At 52.9% G+C, this 17,738-nt stretch overlaps 2 protein-coding genes across 2 annotated transcripts; one reads left to right on the forward strand and one right to left on the reverse strand.

The window, feature by feature from the left end:
* Window positions 1–189: 189 nt before the first annotated feature.
* CACFD1 (calcium channel flower domain containing 1) lies at window positions 190–6,641 on the forward strand (the record flags this gene model as incomplete). Its single annotated transcript, XM_080356017.1, has 5 exons — window positions 190–313; window positions 5,240–5,312; window positions 5,740–5,865; window positions 6,003–6,110; window positions 6,548–6,641. 5 exons carry the CDS (start codon window positions 190–192, stop codon window positions 6,639–6,641), a joined length of 525 nt encoding a protein of 174 aa, XP_080212143.1.
* A 5,642-nt stretch (window positions 6,642–12,283) lies between these two features.
* SLC2A6 (solute carrier family 2 member 6) lies at window positions 12,284–16,558 on the reverse strand (the record flags this gene model as incomplete). Its single annotated transcript, XM_080356077.1, has 10 exons — window positions 12,284–12,439; window positions 12,517–12,662; window positions 12,913–13,086; window positions 13,315–13,423; window positions 13,749–13,901; window positions 14,048–14,259; window positions 14,777–14,888; window positions 15,394–15,600; window positions 15,683–15,845; window positions 16,458–16,558. 10 exons carry the CDS (start codon window positions 16,556–16,558, stop codon window positions 12,284–12,286), a joined length of 1,533 nt encoding a protein of 510 aa, XP_080212203.1.
* Window positions 16,559–17,738: the final 1,180 nt, after the last annotated feature.

Below are 17,738 nucleotides of genomic sequence, written 5' to 3' on the forward strand. Positions count from 1 at the left end.
GAGGCTGCTCCGCTGGCATCGCCACTGCAGGCACAGACCCTCCATTGTCAGCCCTGGGGGGGCTGCGGGGGGCCAGGCCCTGCATGGGGGAGCAGCTGCACGGCTGGGTTTAGGGGGACACGGGGGGGGGTCTCACCTGGGGGGGTATTGTGGGGTGCTGCCCCCTGACCCCCTGGGAGCAGGGGGGCCATGAGCTCTCAGGATGAGCAGTTCCCAGCAGCAGCCCCTGAGCCAGCGGCTCCCTCCACCGATGATGGCATGACCTGGTGGTACAGGTGGCTCTGCAGGATTGCCGGGGTCCTCGGGGGCCTGTGTAAGTATCCCCATTCCCTTGCAGCCAAAGGGTCCCTCTCGATGCCGCTCGTGCATGCAAAAGTGCGTATCAGGGGTTCTGCCTCTTGTTGGGGTCACGTTTGTGCAGGGGGGATGCGCCACAAAACGCTCATTTGGGGTTATGGGTTTGTGTCTGCTCTAGACATCTGTTCGCTGTGTTTCGGGCAGGTTGAAGAGTCGTGGAGGTGCCTGAAGTTTGGGTGGTTTTAGCCGCACACGAGGGATGGGCTTCGTGCTCCCCAAACTTGCTGAACTCCGGCACCTGGGAGAAGGGGCGGCATGGGGGGATCGGCAAATCCTCGACTTCTTTCTCGTATCCAGAGCTCCCTGGAAGGGATGGGAGCAGCGGCCGAGCCCCTGGTCCCACGGGAGGGCTGTGGGCAGATAAACCAGACAATGATTTTATTGCAAACGCCAGGTTCGGGGTGCTCAGCAGGGTCAGGTGCAGGGCTTGAACTGGGGCCAAGGGGTTTGGTTCATCCTATTTGCCTGTCGGGTGTTTCTGTGTTCCTGCAACTTATTTTCTTTGCCATTCTGAATGCGGGAGCGTGTTTCCCGTTACTCCTGTTGCTGATTGCAGAGGGCCTGCCTGTGCTGTTACGGTGGGTTTTTTTGAAGGTGAATAATGGACTCGGTTTGTGTTATGTGTTTTTAAGGGGTTTAGTCTTGGACGCACAGAAGAAGGGAGCCGGCATACGGCAAAGCGTGTTGGCTGCGCAATGAATTACCTGCTGCTGAAAAAAATTTTCCCAGGGAAAGAGTCTTTGCAACTTTGCCAGAAATCAGCCTGTCCTGTAGTGCTGTTTTGCTACATTTTGTGGGGAGATTAATAGCTCTTAAAAGCAGGAGGGACTGTTATGACCGCTTAGTCTGATCTCCTGCAGAGCACAGGATGGAGAATTTCTTCTGCTTCAGGTCTGCGACTTTTAGTAAAACAAGAGTATTTCTCAGCCAATGCAGTCAGCCCTGATTTATTCCCTCGGCTGTAGCGTTCCATCTGATTCCCCCTCCCTGCCCCTTTCCCATGCCTGGCTTTTGCCTCAGGACTCGACTGCACAAGCCCACGGCATTTTTGCAGCCGATTCTGTATCGTTGGTCAGGCTCCTCACAACCCTTTTTGGCCGAGCTGGTGAAATGCATACCGCTCTCACCATTTTACGTCTTAAGTGCTGAAATTCTGGAGGTGTGAAAGACTTGGTAGGGCTGTTCTTACGGGGTAAAACACCTTGGCCTCGCCATGCTCTGCCTGAGGGCCCCGCGCTTCTGGTCCGGGCAGGTGGCCAGGAGAGCAGCTGGGACGTGTCTTCAGCGCAGGTCCCAGGTCCGGCTTTAGCGTAGCAGCACCTTTGCCATGGGCCGGGGGATGTAGCTGGAGCATTGGTGCTTTTGGTGTGGCTTTGGTCCATGCAGAGCTCAGGGGAACGCGGATGGAGGGTGAAGATGGGTTTTGGGTCACGTTGGTGGTGTTGCCCACCTTGTGCTAGAGCAGCCTGAAAGCAGTGCAAGTCTCTGAAGGCGTATTTTTTCTTTGTCTTCGTGTTTCAAAGCAGCTGAATTATATTAGGATCGTTTTCCCAACCTTTTTATTCACAGCTCAGAGAACTCATGACTTGTTTTAAAGGAAGGCTGAGAGTTTTATGTATTTGGGTGAGTCTGTGAGAAGCAACTTTTGGAAGAAGAGCCAGGTTCCGATGATTTGGGGAATTGGACAGCTTGTTCTGTAGCCCTGACAGTGTCCCTTCACCAGGTTTGTCAGGCAGAAAATGAAGCAGCGTGAGATACAACTTCTGTTATGAACAGGGAAACAAGACACAGGGAAACAAGAGGATCCCTCCAATGTCCCGTGCCAGTAACACCCTCTTCAAAACACTCCTTGTTCAGCATCACCTTGTTGAAGGTGGATGGTTTGGAAAAGGGGTGACTAATAACACAGCAAGGCTGGAGTTGGCTGCTATTTTCAGAGCTTGCTATGGAAAAACAGAAATAATCTATAAGGATTTTGAGCAGCTGGATTGTGCTCCTGCTACAGGGCTGGGTTATTTCTTACAGAAAGAAAAAATCCCTGTAGAAAGGAAGAGAAATTTCATTAGGGGAGATGAGACTGGCAGACAACGTCTACCACAAGTGAACACCTGCAGCCCACGACTTAGTTCAGCCAGAAAGGTCCAGGGGCTGGAGCAGGAACAAGACAAACACAGTTCGGTATCTGCTTCTGGCTCTTATGACCTTGGCCAAGTCCCTTCTCTCCCTCATGTTCCTGTTTGTAAAAGAACGAAGAGAGTCTGTGGCTTTTGTAAAATGCTCTAGGAGCAAAAATAGGCGTGTGTTGAGGAGGGTGACCAGCTGCTTGAAATGAATAGAGCCTTTGTGGGGATGGTGTTCTCCCCCCTGCCATTTTAGCTCCCAGTTATTTGTGCTACCTCAGGGATTCGGGATGGGACAGCGCTCAAACAAATGGCAGAACTGTCTGTCTTCCATAGCTTACGTGCCATTGAGCATTATCTACATTTTAAACCAATTGTGAGGCCCCTGCTTTACAAAAAGAAGTGTCTGGGTTGGCAGCTTTGTCCCCTTTTAGCTACAGATCCCGTCTGGGCAGGACAAGGGTGCACCAGGCTGCTTTGCTGCTCTGCAGAGGAGACTGAAGGTCATGGAATCGTTATCTCTGTGGCTGTTGGCAACCACCACCCAGTGCAGAGTTCCTGCAATTATAACCCTTTGCCTCCTTTCCCGCTGGCTAGTGCTGGTGCTGACATGGGGCTGGCTCAGCCCCGGCTTCCTGGGTCATTAGTCCATTGGCAACCAGGGTGGGGCTTGGCTGGGGCTGCTGTGGGGGTGCTGGGTGCTCAAGGGTTGTTTGAGGTGTTTGAGGACAGAACCAAACCAGAACTCTGACCATAGAAACAAACAAAAAAACCAAACCCCCCCTACCAAACAAAAAAAACCCCAAACCAAACAACTGGTTAGAAAGATTTAAAAAAAAAGTAAGGCAAAAAACCTGCTTGGGAAGTAACATTCTGCTTCTCCCTGTTTTGTGGCAGAGACCAGTTTTGTAGCTGTGAACCTCTTGGACCTCTGCTCTCCGCCAGGCTGTTCAGCAAGGGAGGGTTGTGCCCCAGCTGTGTTTTGGGGGTAGAGATGCAGCTGCTTTTTTCTGTCCTATTACTTATGAAGTGCCAGAAAGTCATTTAGCATTATTTTTAGAAGCGTGCTTTCCTGGGAGAGAGCAAGTGTCACAAGCCTGTGGTGCTTCCCTGGAGTGCCTCTTCCATCACATCCAAGGGTTCGTTGGTCACAGAGAGGAATTATAATAGAAGCCTCGGTGTTGTGCCCTGCAATCCGTGCTGCCTGCTGCTCCCAGCAATCCCACTTGCCATCGCTTTTCCAGCTCTTTGCATGTGTGACCATGAGTAGATTATCCCACCCCAGTGCCTCAGTTTGCCCCTGTGGTGTGGGGACACTGAAACTGGTCCCACTGCAATGGGAGGATGAGAAATGTCCTTGGAGCATTGACAGTAACATCTCCTCTGGTTGATCTTGTTCTTGCAGGATACTCTGAAGGATTTTGGGTCCTGTGGAATTGTCCTAGGTGCCTTTAAAAATAATCGTTTGGTTGTTTCCTAAAACCAGAGTGTCACTTGTTTGTGAGGTGACCTTAGATGGGTCCTGTCATAGGCTCACGGTTGTGTTTCCCAGCCCGGTAAATAAGGACAACTATTCTTAAGGGAACTTTGAGGATTCAGCAGTGAGTGCTTAAAAGGAACCTTGCAATCATGTGCCAGGCTTTTGAAGGTCAGGACTGCTCACAGCAGCCCTGCTCAGGGATCCCCTGAGCTAAACACGAGCAGACACCTCAAATACCTGAACCTGGGCTGGTCCCATTCTCAGAGATGGACTCTGCTGCTCTTCATCATCCCCAAGGCTGTGTCTGAGAGCTGTATAATTTCAGCTGGAGTTTCGCAGGGCGATGTTGTTTATGGTGGACTCAGCCCGTGTCTCGCTGCCCTCCCTGTGCTCGGGTTCCAGGTGAGCGCTGGCAGCCGGTCGGTATCGGTGGAGGAAAGGGCCCGTATCAAGTGCCGGGAACGCTCTGCAAGTTTAATGAGGCAGGAAGGAGGCACACGCTGCCTGGGCTTGGCCACGGCTGCCTCGGTCCTCTCCTTGTGTTACAGAACCGGGAGTGCTGGGGCTATTTTGGGCTCTGCTTTATTGAGCATCTGCTTCCATTTGTATTAGCGAAGACCCAAACTTGGCTCTTTTCCACCCATCTCTAGTGCAGAACCAGCTCTGTGTGACTGAGGCTGGGTTCACCTCTGCTTTATTTATTGTTTGCCTGTGTGCCTTGGTGCTGCAAACTATGTTTTTGCTGAACTTTCCCTGTGCTACTCAGAGGTAGGTGCCTGCTGCGACCTCTTTTTTCATCCTAAGGCAAAGCAGTAAGTCTTTAGCAAATAAAAACCAGAGTGCCACACACATGACTCCAGGTAAAGGCAAATACTCTGTTCTACGCAGGTCAAATATTTGTGTGAGTGTCATGCTAAGACACAAAGAGTTTGGAGAAAAAGGAAGCCTGTCCGGAGGAGCTGGGAACAAACCACCTCCCCTGCATCCTGGGCTCCTCTTTGGGCCATCAGACCTTCCCACCCGCCCTCCTGCACTGATCTGCACAGGCTGCTCCATGGTGCTTGGAGGTGCTGGCCCAGGAAAGGGCTCTTCTGGGCAGCCGCTGCTCTGCAAAACAGCCCAAAATACAGGAGAGCGGAGTTGTGCTGGTGTGGCTGTGAGGTCCTGTTGTAGGGCAGAGCTCAAGGAGCAGCCAGCCCTGTCTGATGGGCTCTGTCCCCCCTGTCCCCATGAGCACACTGGGTTGGTCTTCATGGTCACTGAAAGCCTCTTTGCTTTTCAGCCTGTGCCTTCGCTGGTCTCTGGAACTGTGTCACCATCAACCCCCTGAACATTGCGGCCGGTGTGTGGATGATGTGAGCAGAGTTCCTTTCCTTTTTTTTTTTCTGCTGGGAAGGACGTTCAGTTAATTAGAAACTGCTGAGCAAGGGGCAGTGGGTGTGAGTGAAATGTCTACTGGGCTCTGCAGGCAGGGGAATTGCCAGATGTTGCACTGTTGGGCAGGTTGAGATGCTTGTTTTATTTTATTTATATCCTTTCTTATTCTTTCCCTACCCCTTTTTAGGTAAATACTGGGGTACCTTATCCAAAATAAGTTTGGGGCACTGGGGTTTGGGAATTATCAAGGAGAGGGGACGGAGCATAGTGGGGTCCAGCCCCTCCATTCCCCTTCTGCCTGTGTTTGGGCACAGGGAGCAGCTGGTCTCCAGGATCTGGGGGGCATTGCTGACCCTCGTCCCGGGACACACGGGCAGGATTAACTCTGGTTTGTTCTGTCTGGAGGCTCAACGCCTTTGTCCTGTTCCTGTGCGAAGCCCCTTTCTGCTGCCAGTTCATCGAGTTCGCGAACGCCGTCTCCACGAGGGCGGACAAGCTGCGGCCCTGGCAGAAAGCTGCTTTCTACTGCGGGTGAGGATGCTCCTGGGGTGTGTTGTGGTGGTGAAGCCATCCCAGGAACCATGCTGGGATGCACGTCACGATGGACGAGCATCCCTGCATCCCATGGGGAGCAGAGCCTGGATTTGAGGGTTGCTTCTCTCTTCCAGGATGGCCGCGTTCCCGGTGATGCTCAGCCTGACACTGACCACGCTCTTTGGAAACGCCATTGCCTTTGCCACTGGGGTGCTCTATGGCCTGTCGGCGCTTGGCAAAAAGTAAGAGAGACCAGTCTGCTTGTGGAGGTGTGAGGGGGGAGAATGTAGACCTCTAGCCCTCACCCCAATCTTCCTCCCTGAGGCTGTGCTTTCCTCTGGTGCTCACCATGCATCCTGGTGTAAATGCTGCTGGAGAATGTCTCCCTGCCGTCATCTCAAAGCCCTGTGAGGGAAGATCCTGGGGTCTGCTGAAGCTCTGAGCTCAATCTAGGCTGCCTCATCAGTCTCAGCCCTCTTTCTGCAGCCGTTGGATGGGGTGATGAGCAGCTCTGAAGGGACAAGCTGGGCTTGGAGGGGGCCAGCAAGTCTCATTTCACGCCTGGCATCCCTTAGTACGGACAGACCCTGGCCCCAGTTGGGAGAACTCTGTGCCGGGGCTGCACCCACCATGGTGGGCACCCAGAGCTCATGTCTCCATGCTGTCCCTTCTCTTGCAGGGGAGATGCCATCTCCTACGCCCGGATCCACCAGCAGCAGAAGCAAATGGATGAAGAGAAGCTCACAGGGGCCCTAGAGGGACAGGCTCTCTGAGGCACGCGAACTCAGCGGAACCTCTGCTGGACACTGAGATGGTGAAGATACAGAAACCCACCCTGCCCTTCCCTCTGCCTGCTCCCCTCTCTCTTACACCACAATTTCCCTGGACACTGCAGCAGCTGGAGATCTCAGGGCCCAGGGCAGGCTGTACCCTCTTCTCACACCAGCAGCCAGACCTCAGTGTGTTGGCCCCTCTCTCCTCCTCATCCCTCAACCAAAAATCTCACAGTCCCCCTATTTTTTATTTTGCTGTTGCTGCAGAGGTGCTGGCCCCTTGCAAGCCTGAATAGGTAGCCTTTTTTTGGAGTGATGCCTGACAAAGAGCCATGTGGGAGCTGCTCTGTGGAAGGGGTGAGGAGGGACAAAGGTGACATGCCAGCCCCTTGTCCATGCCAGTCCCACGAGAGTCAGCGAGCTGACAGCCTCATGCCTGAGGGTAACCTGCCATTGCACGTTACACGTTTTTAGTAACGCTCTCTGGTGTGGTCCTTCCCAGGTGTAACAAAGTAAACCAGGGTTTAGCAATACATGGTGATGCTTAAGCTTGGTCTTCATCTGTTGAGTATATTTTAATATGGGTCCAGTTCAGCCAGGCATGGGAGACATCGCTGCTCAGGGAAGGACTTCCAGCAAAAGAAACATAGAAAGGCCATGACCACCTCTGCAGAGGAGCTGCAGGGCAGATCCTGACACCTACAAAGCACAGTCCCCTCTTCCTCTGGATACAGCTGCAGGCAGTTACTGCAATTTACTTGAATTATAAGAATTACTTTGTCTTAATAAGGGTACTTTTCTTAAGCTTCACTCTTTTTCTGGGGAAGAAGGGAAACAAGCTTTACTTTACCTCAGCTGAAAAAGGGCACTATTGCTTGAGCCAAGTGGGTTTTTTTGCTGGTGTAAGGGCTACTGATGTGCAAGAGCATCCTTCCCTCGTGAGCCCAGGACTCTGCTCTGTTGTCTCTCCCTGCATCTGCTCCTTCTCCCGTGACCCATCCCTCCACACAAAGGGACCTGCTCTTTGCTTCTATCTGGTACAGCCTTTGTTTTTGGGCTCATGTTCTTTTTGCATCAGTCCTGAGCTAGTTTTATATGGGAAGGTGGCAAATCCTTCATCTGCAAACACAGAGAAGTCTGCACCACTTTGGTGTGGGTAGCTGGGGTGTGTTGCTTCTTTATTCCAGGTTCCATCAGTGGTTTACACATGGTATTTTCTGTTTGCTTTGTATCATGCAGAACAAAACGGCTTGTTAAGTCCAGATCTCCGTCTTCTCATCATGGTTTCTTCTGGGGGTCTTAATTTATTTGGTTTTTACATTATTGCTTTTTGTTTTGAGTAGGAAGAAGGGGAATAACTTATTTCTAGTTATTTAAGTTATTTAATTATTTTATGGGACTATTTTTTTCTGGATACAGGAGAAAGAAGTGCTCTGTTTCCTGTCCTTTGAAGGATTTCATTGACAGCATCTCTGAACCCAGGGAGAGCCCTGGCTGCTGTAACTGGGATGCTGTAAAATCCTCCTTCAGCCTTCAGAACATTTTTCAGACTTGAAAAGTGTGTTGTCTGTTGATGCTTTTGTCTTCTTCTGGGCCACTGACTTGACAAAATCTGTTTTTCCCTCTTCTGGGAGAGAGAAGGGAGGAAAACTGGGCTGCAACTGCTGTGTTGGAGGTTTGTTCTCACTCGGCAGAGCTCTTGCTGTCACCAACATTTCATGGTCCCATTTGAATTGCCGGGGTACCAGGGGGCTTGTGCTGGGTCTGAGAAATGATGCTGGAGCCTGGCTGCTATCTGTCACAGCGGTCTGTCTGCCAGCTGCTCTGTGGCTTCTGAGCAACGTCATGTTGGAAAATATCTGTATAACACCTCCTTTCTCTAGGTACAGTGTGTATTTGTATTAGTTGAACGATGCCAGTGCATCCCTGGCAGTGCCCGGGATGGAGCTGCTGCTGGGGGGTGGCCGGGCATGGGGGCAGCCTGTGCATCGCCACAGTCCCTGCAGACCGAGGAGCTAAGCCGTCAGCTCATGTTATTATTAATAATTGTTGCTTCTTTGGTGGAGTTCAGGAAGGTGTGAGGATTTACACCCGTTAGGAACGCGGCTGGGGTTTATTTGCACACACAGCCCCTTGCAGCTGGATGCTGGGTGGCTGTTTTGTGCTAAGCCCCTTTCCCCCAGGCCTCTGAGCCGTGACTGCTCTGACACCAGCTTGTCTGGGACACAGAACAGGCACCGCCAGCCCAGATGCAGCTTGTTTCAATAAAGGCTGTGCTGTTTTGGAGCCCCCAGGTCTGGGCTGATCCCTGTTGCTGTGTGCAATACATGGGGCATTGGTGTTCCCTGTGCCTGGGTCCTGCTGGTAACGGGGTGCTGCAGGAGGAAAATACCACGATCCCTAGGATAATTCAGTGGTACCAGCTTCTGCCCCGCAGCCAGCGGTGCCCCCGTACAGCACATTTACCAGCTGCTTAAAGTGCAGAGTCCTGCCCAGAAAACAGGATATCTGCCCTGATTTCAGGGGGGGTTGGGTAGTTAAGTAGTGTTTAGTAGAGGAATGTTGCAGACTGGTGCACGTAGCTACGAGCATGTCTTTGGTAGTGGCTGCTTTGCTCTGTGAGTAGTTCCACAGAAGCTGTAGTGACAGGAGGCAAAAGGCAGAGACAAGGCAACGCAGTGATGTTTGCAGGCTGAGCTGCACCCGTGGGAAGGAACCAGCAGGACCCTCGCTGGCTTCATCTGGTGGTCCTGATGCCTCAGACCAGCAGCATTCCCCAGGGCTGGCTCAGGCAGATGCTGCTCCAGGTCACCTCATGGGCATGGACGGGTCTGCTCTGCTCCCTTGGCACCGCCAGCAGAAGTCGCTTGGTCACCAGCAGTGTTGTCACACTGTGCTTTGTGCCAGTGGGGTCTGGCACTGGGGCTAAAGCAGTCGAATAGTCTGCACCAGTGCTGCCACCATCAGCAGGTTGCGAAGCTCAGCTTGGAGCTCAACGCTTCTGTTGAAAATGGGTCACAGAGACTCTTCTCAAGAGTTTCTTCTGTAAGAGCTGAGCTGGAGCCTTTGGCCATGATGCCTGAAGACACGGGGTCTGTTCAGTGTCCCTGTGCCTGTCTCAACAGAGGGCTCTCAGATCCATGATCCAAGAGCACCAGCTCCTACAGGTGCACATCTGGAGCGGGAGCTCCTGTGAGTTTGGTCTGTCTGTGATGCAGCTGAAACCAAGCCAGATGCTGCTATTGTTGCAGACAAGGCAAAGTGCAGACACAGAGCCTGCAGCACCCGTGGCTTTCAGGAGCTGCTGTGACAGTTAGTGGATGGTCTCACCTCCATGTGGGCAAGAGGCTTTTTTATTTGTGGAGATAGAAAGGACCTTTAGAGTAGTAGCATCACAGTAGTTAATATGCTCATTCACAGTGCATGGTGGTTAGTAATTGTGTTTAGAGGCGCCTTCAGGGTGCTTGGAGTTGTGTAAGGATAAATGAAGTTAAAATCCCTGCTCTAGAGATCTTACAGCTTCAACCCAGTCCCCGCTGATGATGTCTGGGCCGGATGGTTCATCCATAGGGTCTCTGTGGAAGAGGTTCTGCTTGCCAGGTCTTGGAAAGGCCTCTTGGGAGACCATGGAACAGATGTTCTGTTACATGAGAGCTCAAGAGCGGGTGATGCGTTGACTACAGTTGGCACGTGTGGAAAGACACTTGGGCAGGAGCTGATTTTGTAACATCAGTTGATTCTCTGTGTGTGCAGTGAATAAGAAGACCATTCTACCTCTGGAAAGAGCCACTGTGATTTCTCTGACTCTAAATGTTGTAGCAAAAACCCTCAGACTTTCTATATTGAAGAAAGGAGGTCACTCAGAAAATACTTCTCCAATGAGGTTCTCACAGGACCTGAAGAGTCCAACCTCATTTCATATTCGGGCATTTCCTCCTTAGGCTGAGCCCTGGGAAGCTCAATCCATCTTTGTCATTTTTTTTCCTCAGGAAAAAACATTCATTGTCTTCAGGGAAGGGTTTCACTGAAGTGAAGATATCAAGACCTGGTCTATAGCCATGTGAGAAAGAGAACGCTCTAGCACAGGGCTGCCAGAGATCCTGATCTTCAGAAGGTCAGTGGAAACCAGAGGCTCTCGAGACCTCTCGCAATCAGGCCATGCTTAGACACAGTCATATTCCAGCCAGGGCTGAACATCTTTCTGGAAATAGGTCTCGGCTGCCAAGGTTAGGTTTAATACTGTATTTTCTCTGTGGTTTTGATTTTGGCCTATCTCTCTTCCTCTGTCCCAGGCTGCTTTAAATTAGTCCTCTGATAAAGCACATCATCTCTTAGGTGATTTCTCTTATCTCCTCCTCCAGAGGATCTAAATAGGAGCTAGCGTCTCTTGAGATCTGGATCAAATATGCTATGTTACCCCATGCTTCCTTGTCCCAGGAGGATGAATGTTCCAGGAATGGGAGGACACAAGCATCTCCACCAGACCTCGAGGTGCCAAGTGCATTTCGGGAGGTTGGACAAATGCTTGGGCAAATCATCTCCCAGCTCAGCCTTTGTCGTGCTGCCCTTTTGGGATGAGTTAGGTTGGATGTGATACTCAGTAAGGCCATTCATTCCTCGCAGCCATAATCACCTCCTGCAGCTGTGTTTTACCTAGGGTTAGGCTCTAAAAATAATTTTAAAAGAGAGTCCTTAATCTTGCAGGACACACAGCAAAGGGGTAAGAGCAATTTGCTACCAACTATGCAGTTGAAATCTCAAAGTGCTGGAGGTGGAGGCTCCACACACAGCGGTGATGGAGGCACAACCACTCTCCTCTTTGTGGAGATGGGAAGGACCTTCCTTGGGATGGGAAGGACCTGCCCCAGGACAAAGTATTGTCAGTATGCACCATGTCTTTCCTGCAGGGAATCACTTGCACTACAGCTGAATGTTTGTCTGTTACTGTTCTTTGTTTTGTCCTGGATTTTCTTTGTGAACTGTATTTGGTCTTGTTCATTAGGCTTCTAGTGTAATGTGTGTTTTTAAAACAATAAAATGTGGCAGCTTTTTATACAAAAATATCTGGCTCTGCCTCTTTTAAAGCCCTTAAGTACAGGAGACTCACCTGGGAAGCTGCAGGCTGCTGTGGTCCTCTTGTCACCATCCTGGTCTGCCTCTCCCATCCCACCCACTTGCAGCTCTCTTCTCTGCAAATCAAGGCAACACCTTGTAGTTGGAGGCAAAACTGTTTTATACTTGCAACTACATGATGAACTTTTGCCAAAAATGATTACAGCTGTTAACTCTGTTCCAGCCACATCCTGGGGCTCTTGGGCTGCTTTGGTGGCTGCTGAGCAGAGGATGTCCATGGTCTCTTGTCCACAGCCACATGTTCTGTTTTCCAGCACGTCTTCATCTCCAGCCCGACACTGGTTACCTGGTCCCATCCCTTGGGTTGATGTTTTGCCCAGAGAGCAGCAGGCAGTGTTGAATGACGGGGAGAGAAGGTCAAGTTCCAGTTGGCAACTTCTACATCCAAAGCAAGGTGATCATTGCTGCCTGTTTCTCTCCCCTTGCCTTTGTAGATGGCTCCAGCCTCCATCTCCAGCAGCACAACCATTTTCTTTCTTGCCCTTGAGCACATGAACCAGTGGCAGCTCCTACCTCATGAATGACCTCCGGCCAGTCCTGAAGAAAGCCTCAATCTGTTCCAGGGACCTGCCTTTGGTTTCTGGAACACAGCAGCCTGTGAATAAGATATTCCCGGTGCAGATGATGGCAAAAAAAAAGAAGGGCACCTCAAGGCCAAAGGCTTCCTAGAAAGCAAGACAGAAAGCAGACATGAGTTGGTGCAGAGAGGGGCTGCTGGACCCCCTCCCAGGGCAGTACCCACCACGACGCGAAGGAAGAACTGAGTGAAGGTGAAGGCTGTCAGCCAGCTCACGACAACACAGAGGCCCGAGGCCACTCCACGGGCTTTCAGAGGGAGGATCTCGGACATCAGCAACCAAGTGATGGGGCCCCAGCCCATGGCATAACCTGCAGGGGAGGAGGGGTAGGATGAGGCTCTTGAGGCTTCAGAGCTCACTGCAGAGTGCAGAAGAGCCCCGTGCAGTCTTCCCCTGCTTCCGCATCAATCATTATTGCCCCCAATTCATGTTCTGTCAGTCCTCAAAGTGACTTCAGATGCCATCTTTCTTGGTCTTCAAGGGACATTTTGCTCCTATTCAGTTCCAAGCCCAAACCTCCTTGCTTCATATCACCCTGGGGTCTTGCTCTCCGCACCTACCCATGATGAAGAACATGGTTGCCAGGAGGGGGATGAGGGTGATGTAGTTGGTTGGCTCAGCAGGAAGGTTGGCAGAGCTCACCAGGGTCTTGTTGGCAATGGTGCCATTCTGAGAAACTGGCATGAAGTGTATATAGAGCCCCATGGTCAGATTGGAGGCCAACATGACACCAGCTGTGGAGAGATGCAACAGCACAGTGGGATCAGTAGGTGAGTGATCCCCTCTGTGCCAAGAGCTTAATGCCTGGGAACACTTCTGCTCAGGAACTGAGTCACCACCAAGGGAAAGAGACCCCCATCCCTGCCGAAGTCCTGCATGGCTGAAGTTTCCACTTCTATATGTTTGTGAAGCTCCTGGAAACCCTTAAGTACTTCCCTTGCACAACCGTGGGAGACACATACCTGATACAAAAAGAAGAATCTTCCTCCCAGCTTTATCCATCGACATAGCAGCGATTGCCACTGAGAACAGACGTACCAAGCCAACCAGAGCTGCATCGTACTCTGGTTTCTGCAAAGGCAAAAGCAGTGGGAGATGGGAGAATGAGGGAAAGGGGGGGTTCCTACATGTGTTGCCTTGACTCTGGCTGATGACTTTGTCCAAGCTATCCTCTTCTAGAAAGAGACCAGAGAAGAAGACCCTTCAGCTCAGGAGAGCAGAGAGACGGGCCAGTCCTGCTCCCCCTTCTCATGCAGCCTTTTGCAGGGCAGGTGCTTGGCAATTGCTGCCAACCAGGTGTTTTTAAGAAGGCTTCAGAAGTTGGGGTCTTAGAGCTGCAGAGAACTTGGAGCATTGGGCAGGCACCCCTGAAGATGGAGCAGAACCCCAGGCTCACCAGGATGACGGATGTTTTCTTGAATATCGACTGCAGGTAGACGAGGACGCAGGTGACACCAGAGAGCTGCTGCAGGAACCTCATCCCCACCGCGATCAGGATGGGCTTGTAAATGAAGGGGTCCTTGATCTCAGCACAGGAAACCCGCTGGCTCTGGAGGGAACAAAGCCAGAAAGCTGAGGTGTTACCACCTCTGGGCACCCAGAATATGGCTCAGGAGTTGCTCAAAGCAGGCTGGATTCTACACTTTTTACATTACATCTCCCCCATGCTGGAGGTGAGCCTCGTCCCATCCTCACCTGCTTCCTCACGCTGTCCTTGATCTGCTCATACTCCTGGGTGTAGTCTGTGTCCCTGCCCCGCAGCCAGCACAGTGACCCCAGGGCCTCATCATCCTTCCCCTGGGAGAGCAGGAACCGAGGCGAGTTGGGCATGAAGCAGAGCAGGACGATCATGGTGAGCACGGGCACCTCCCCTGCGACCGCCAGCCAGCGCCAGTCCAGGACCAGCCCTGCAGAGCAGCACGGTTAGGAGGAGACTCCTGGCCTTGCTCCCCACAGGGGCACCCCAACAGCAGAGATTTCATAGAGCCAGAGCAGGAAAAAGAAATTCCAAAAACTAGAGAATGACTTTCCATGGTTTTCTCCCAGTACAGAAGCGTTTTCAGCTGGGGAAATTCCAGCAAACTCCCCCGAATCTTAGAGGATCCTGCAGCAGCCAGGGCACATGCTGGCAGAAGAGACATGATGAACACAAAGGTCATCATATTCTGCCCTTCAGTCCTGGTGAAGCCTCGGCAGGACCCAGGTCTGTGGGTACGGTGATGGCCATGGGTCCATGCAGGTTATGTATTTATCTCTTTGAGCACATACACAAGGTAATCCTGTCCAGCCCTGCTTTGCACACCCATGGTGGTGGTTGCGAGCTGGCTGTGAGGGGAAGGAATCCATCAACTGGCTGAGAAAGTTGTTTAAAAATAAACTCCCCTTCCCCAAGGTCTTGCCGAGGGTTTCCTGCCCTCCGAACACTGAGATACTTGCCCAGCGCGTACAGGATGAGGGAGCCCAGCACTGCCATGATCTGAGGACAGGCGCCCAGCATGCCCCTGACCCCAGGGTGGGAGATCTCCGAGATGTAGACCTGGAGCGGGACAACACATGCTTAAATGAGCTGCAATATTCTGCAGCCAGGGGAAACCCAAACCGCCCTCTCGGTGGAAACCTGGCGGGGCCAGTGACACGGGCTGGTCCTGGCAGGAGAAGAGGACAACCTTGCAGGTACTGCTGCTTCCCTCCCACACCCCAGCATGGGAGAAGTGCTCCAGGGCATGATCAGACTCCTGTTACTGGAAAGACCCAGGGTTACACAATTCTTGCCTTCCCCTCTGCATGCAACTGTGAGGTTGGTGCTTGGTAAACACAGGAGGAAATAACTGCTGGGAGGAACAGGGAAGGGATTGAGGACTTGCCTTCCCTTTTCTGCAGGCAAAAAAGTCCAGCACTGTTGGGGCAGCTCAGGCTGGCTGTGCTCAGTGCATCCTCCCCATCCCCAGCCCTGGAGCTCTCCTGATGCAGCAGGATGCCCCAGGCTCAGCTACGGCACCACTCCGTCTCCCACCGCTCAAATCCCTCCCACGCCACGTTACCGGGATGGAGGCAGACGTCACGCCACCCGCGTAGCCCGTCAGCACGCGGCCCAGCAGCAGCATCCTGAAGCCCTGGGCACCGGCCATCAGCGCGTATCCCACGGCGGAGGGCAGCGCCGAGAACATGATGCTCAGCTTACGGCCCAGGCGGTCGTTGAGGAGCATGGCGCTGAGCCCCCCCGCCGCCGCTCCCAGCGTGAACACCGACTGCGGGGACACACGGAGAGGGGCCTCGATGGGTCTGGGCTTTTTGCATCCACCTCCCAGCAGGGATGACCCCTATCCTTACCCCAAACCAGGATGCTGTGTGCTGGTCCAGCCGCAGTGCGGGGCTGGGGTGAGCCTCCAGCGCAGGGATGACCGGTGAGGGGTAAACCAGGGCGAAGCCGAAACTGAAGTTCCCCAGGACAGCGGCAAACACAGCCAGATAGAGCCGCTTGTTGTGGAGGCTCCTGAGGGAGGGATGGAGAGAGAATGATGTGCTGGGTGCCCTTATCACACCCGGCAGAACCTTTAACTCGGTCATGCAGCTTCCTCCAGCCTTCGCCGAGGCTCTCGTGACACCCGCGAAGGGTTTTTCCCAGGGAACAGCCCTGCACAGCCACAGGCTGGTCGAGTTTCTCTGAGCAGAGCAGCACGGGCTCCTGCCTTGTCGTGGGGGGCGAGACCCTGTCCCCACAGACACTGCTGATGCTTTCCTCTGTGCCGGGCTGCTTTCAGCAGGTTCAACGAACAGAGAAAAGCAGAAGCTGGAGCTGGGTGGCAGCACAGACCCAGAGGGCAGCTGATTTACCCCGGTGAAGTGGGGAGGGAGTTTCTATCAAAACCCCCTGCCCCCAGCAGGACCCTGTGCCCCCACAACAGTCAGATGCCCAAACACACACACCTGTAGCTCTTCCAGGTGGGCTCACCCAGCACCGCACACCCTAGGCAGGATGAGACCCCATCTCAAGGCAACTCAGGAACAACAGCGGCATGAAGCAGCTCTCCCCCCAGCTCCCCCAGCCCAGTGCTCTCAGGATGGGGGACACAGCCCAGCCCCATGTCCCCAGCCCAGTCTGTACCGCAGGTACTCCTTGTCAAGCCTCTTGCCAGCATGCTCAGGGAAGGTCCGATATGAGGAGCTCATCTTCCTGACGAGGGGCTCCCGTATGCTGGGCTCCATGGCGGTGCCGCAGCCGGTGCCCGTATGGGTACTGCTTCGCTTGGGGCCGGATGCTCGGGCTGCCTTGGGGAGGAAGAAGCAGCTGAAAGCGAAAGGGGAGAGGCTGCCCTGCATTACCTAATCAGAGAAATCTGTGCCTCATGGGCTCATGCCTGCCCGGCCTCTGGGGAGGAAACTGGGGGGGGCAGAAAACCAGCAGGCAAAAGGACATGGGAAAATGATGGTGACCCACAGCCTTTGCCCTGTGCTTGCCCAGACCCCATCAGCACAAAACCCACCACTGACAATGGCACTTACAGGGACAACATTTGCAGAACCGTTTACACCAGCAGAAACTTCCCTTTGCTAAAGCCACGTCTCTCCTCTCGAGGAACTGGTACCAGTTAGACTGGCCCAATGCTGCTTCTTTTTACAAGGGTAAATTGCATCTGTGTGAGCCTCCGCAGCCACCCTGGGGATGGGCTTTCAGTGTAGATCAGAGCTGAGGAAGAGGAAGGAGAAGAAATGAGAGGTAGGTGAACATGCAGGGGATATGGGGGGCAGGTGAGGGGGGTGAGGAGTGCTGATGAGGATGGAAAAGGGAGGGACAGCATCTTTGCTGCCTTGGGTGCAGCTGCCCATGGGTGCCTTTGCCCCCTCGCCCTGATCCCTCAACCCGCAGGGCTCAGCGGGCAGCGCTGGGGCATCTGCAGGTCTAGGGGAGCTGCAAGGTCCAAACTCACCCTGTAGGAAAGGGATGGGGGAATCCTGGCTTTGCATTTGGATTTAATTAGCAAAAGACGTCTTTCCCTAAACCACTGTAGTGCTCCTCTTGTTTTCAACATTCACTTTAGTCCCTGGTCCTTTTAGAACAACCGGGATAGTTTCTGCACCCCCAAGCCTGTGTGGGAGCCCCAGTGCTGCTTCAGCATTAGCCAGAACCTGCTACGTTCTTCTCTCTGTGCAATCTGGTTCCCCTTCTGTAACCACCAAGTGCCACCTTTAGTGTCTGATCGATGCTGGGGATTTACAGCTGACTCAGGCACTTGGGGCTGTGATTTCTCTGTAACAAGAAAGGTCATGGAACAAGGGGATGTTTGGGTGGCAGGCCAGCTCATCTGAAAACTTTCCAGTGCTGTATTGGTCTGAGCAAGGATGTTACAACAGTCTCCAGCTGACCTGGACCTCATGCCTGCACCCT

This window comes from Nesoenas mayeri (assembly GCF_963082525.1).
Source record: "Nesoenas mayeri genome assembly, chromosome: 18".
NCBI lineage: Eukaryota > Metazoa > Chordata > Aves > Columbiformes > Columbidae > Nesoenas > Nesoenas mayeri.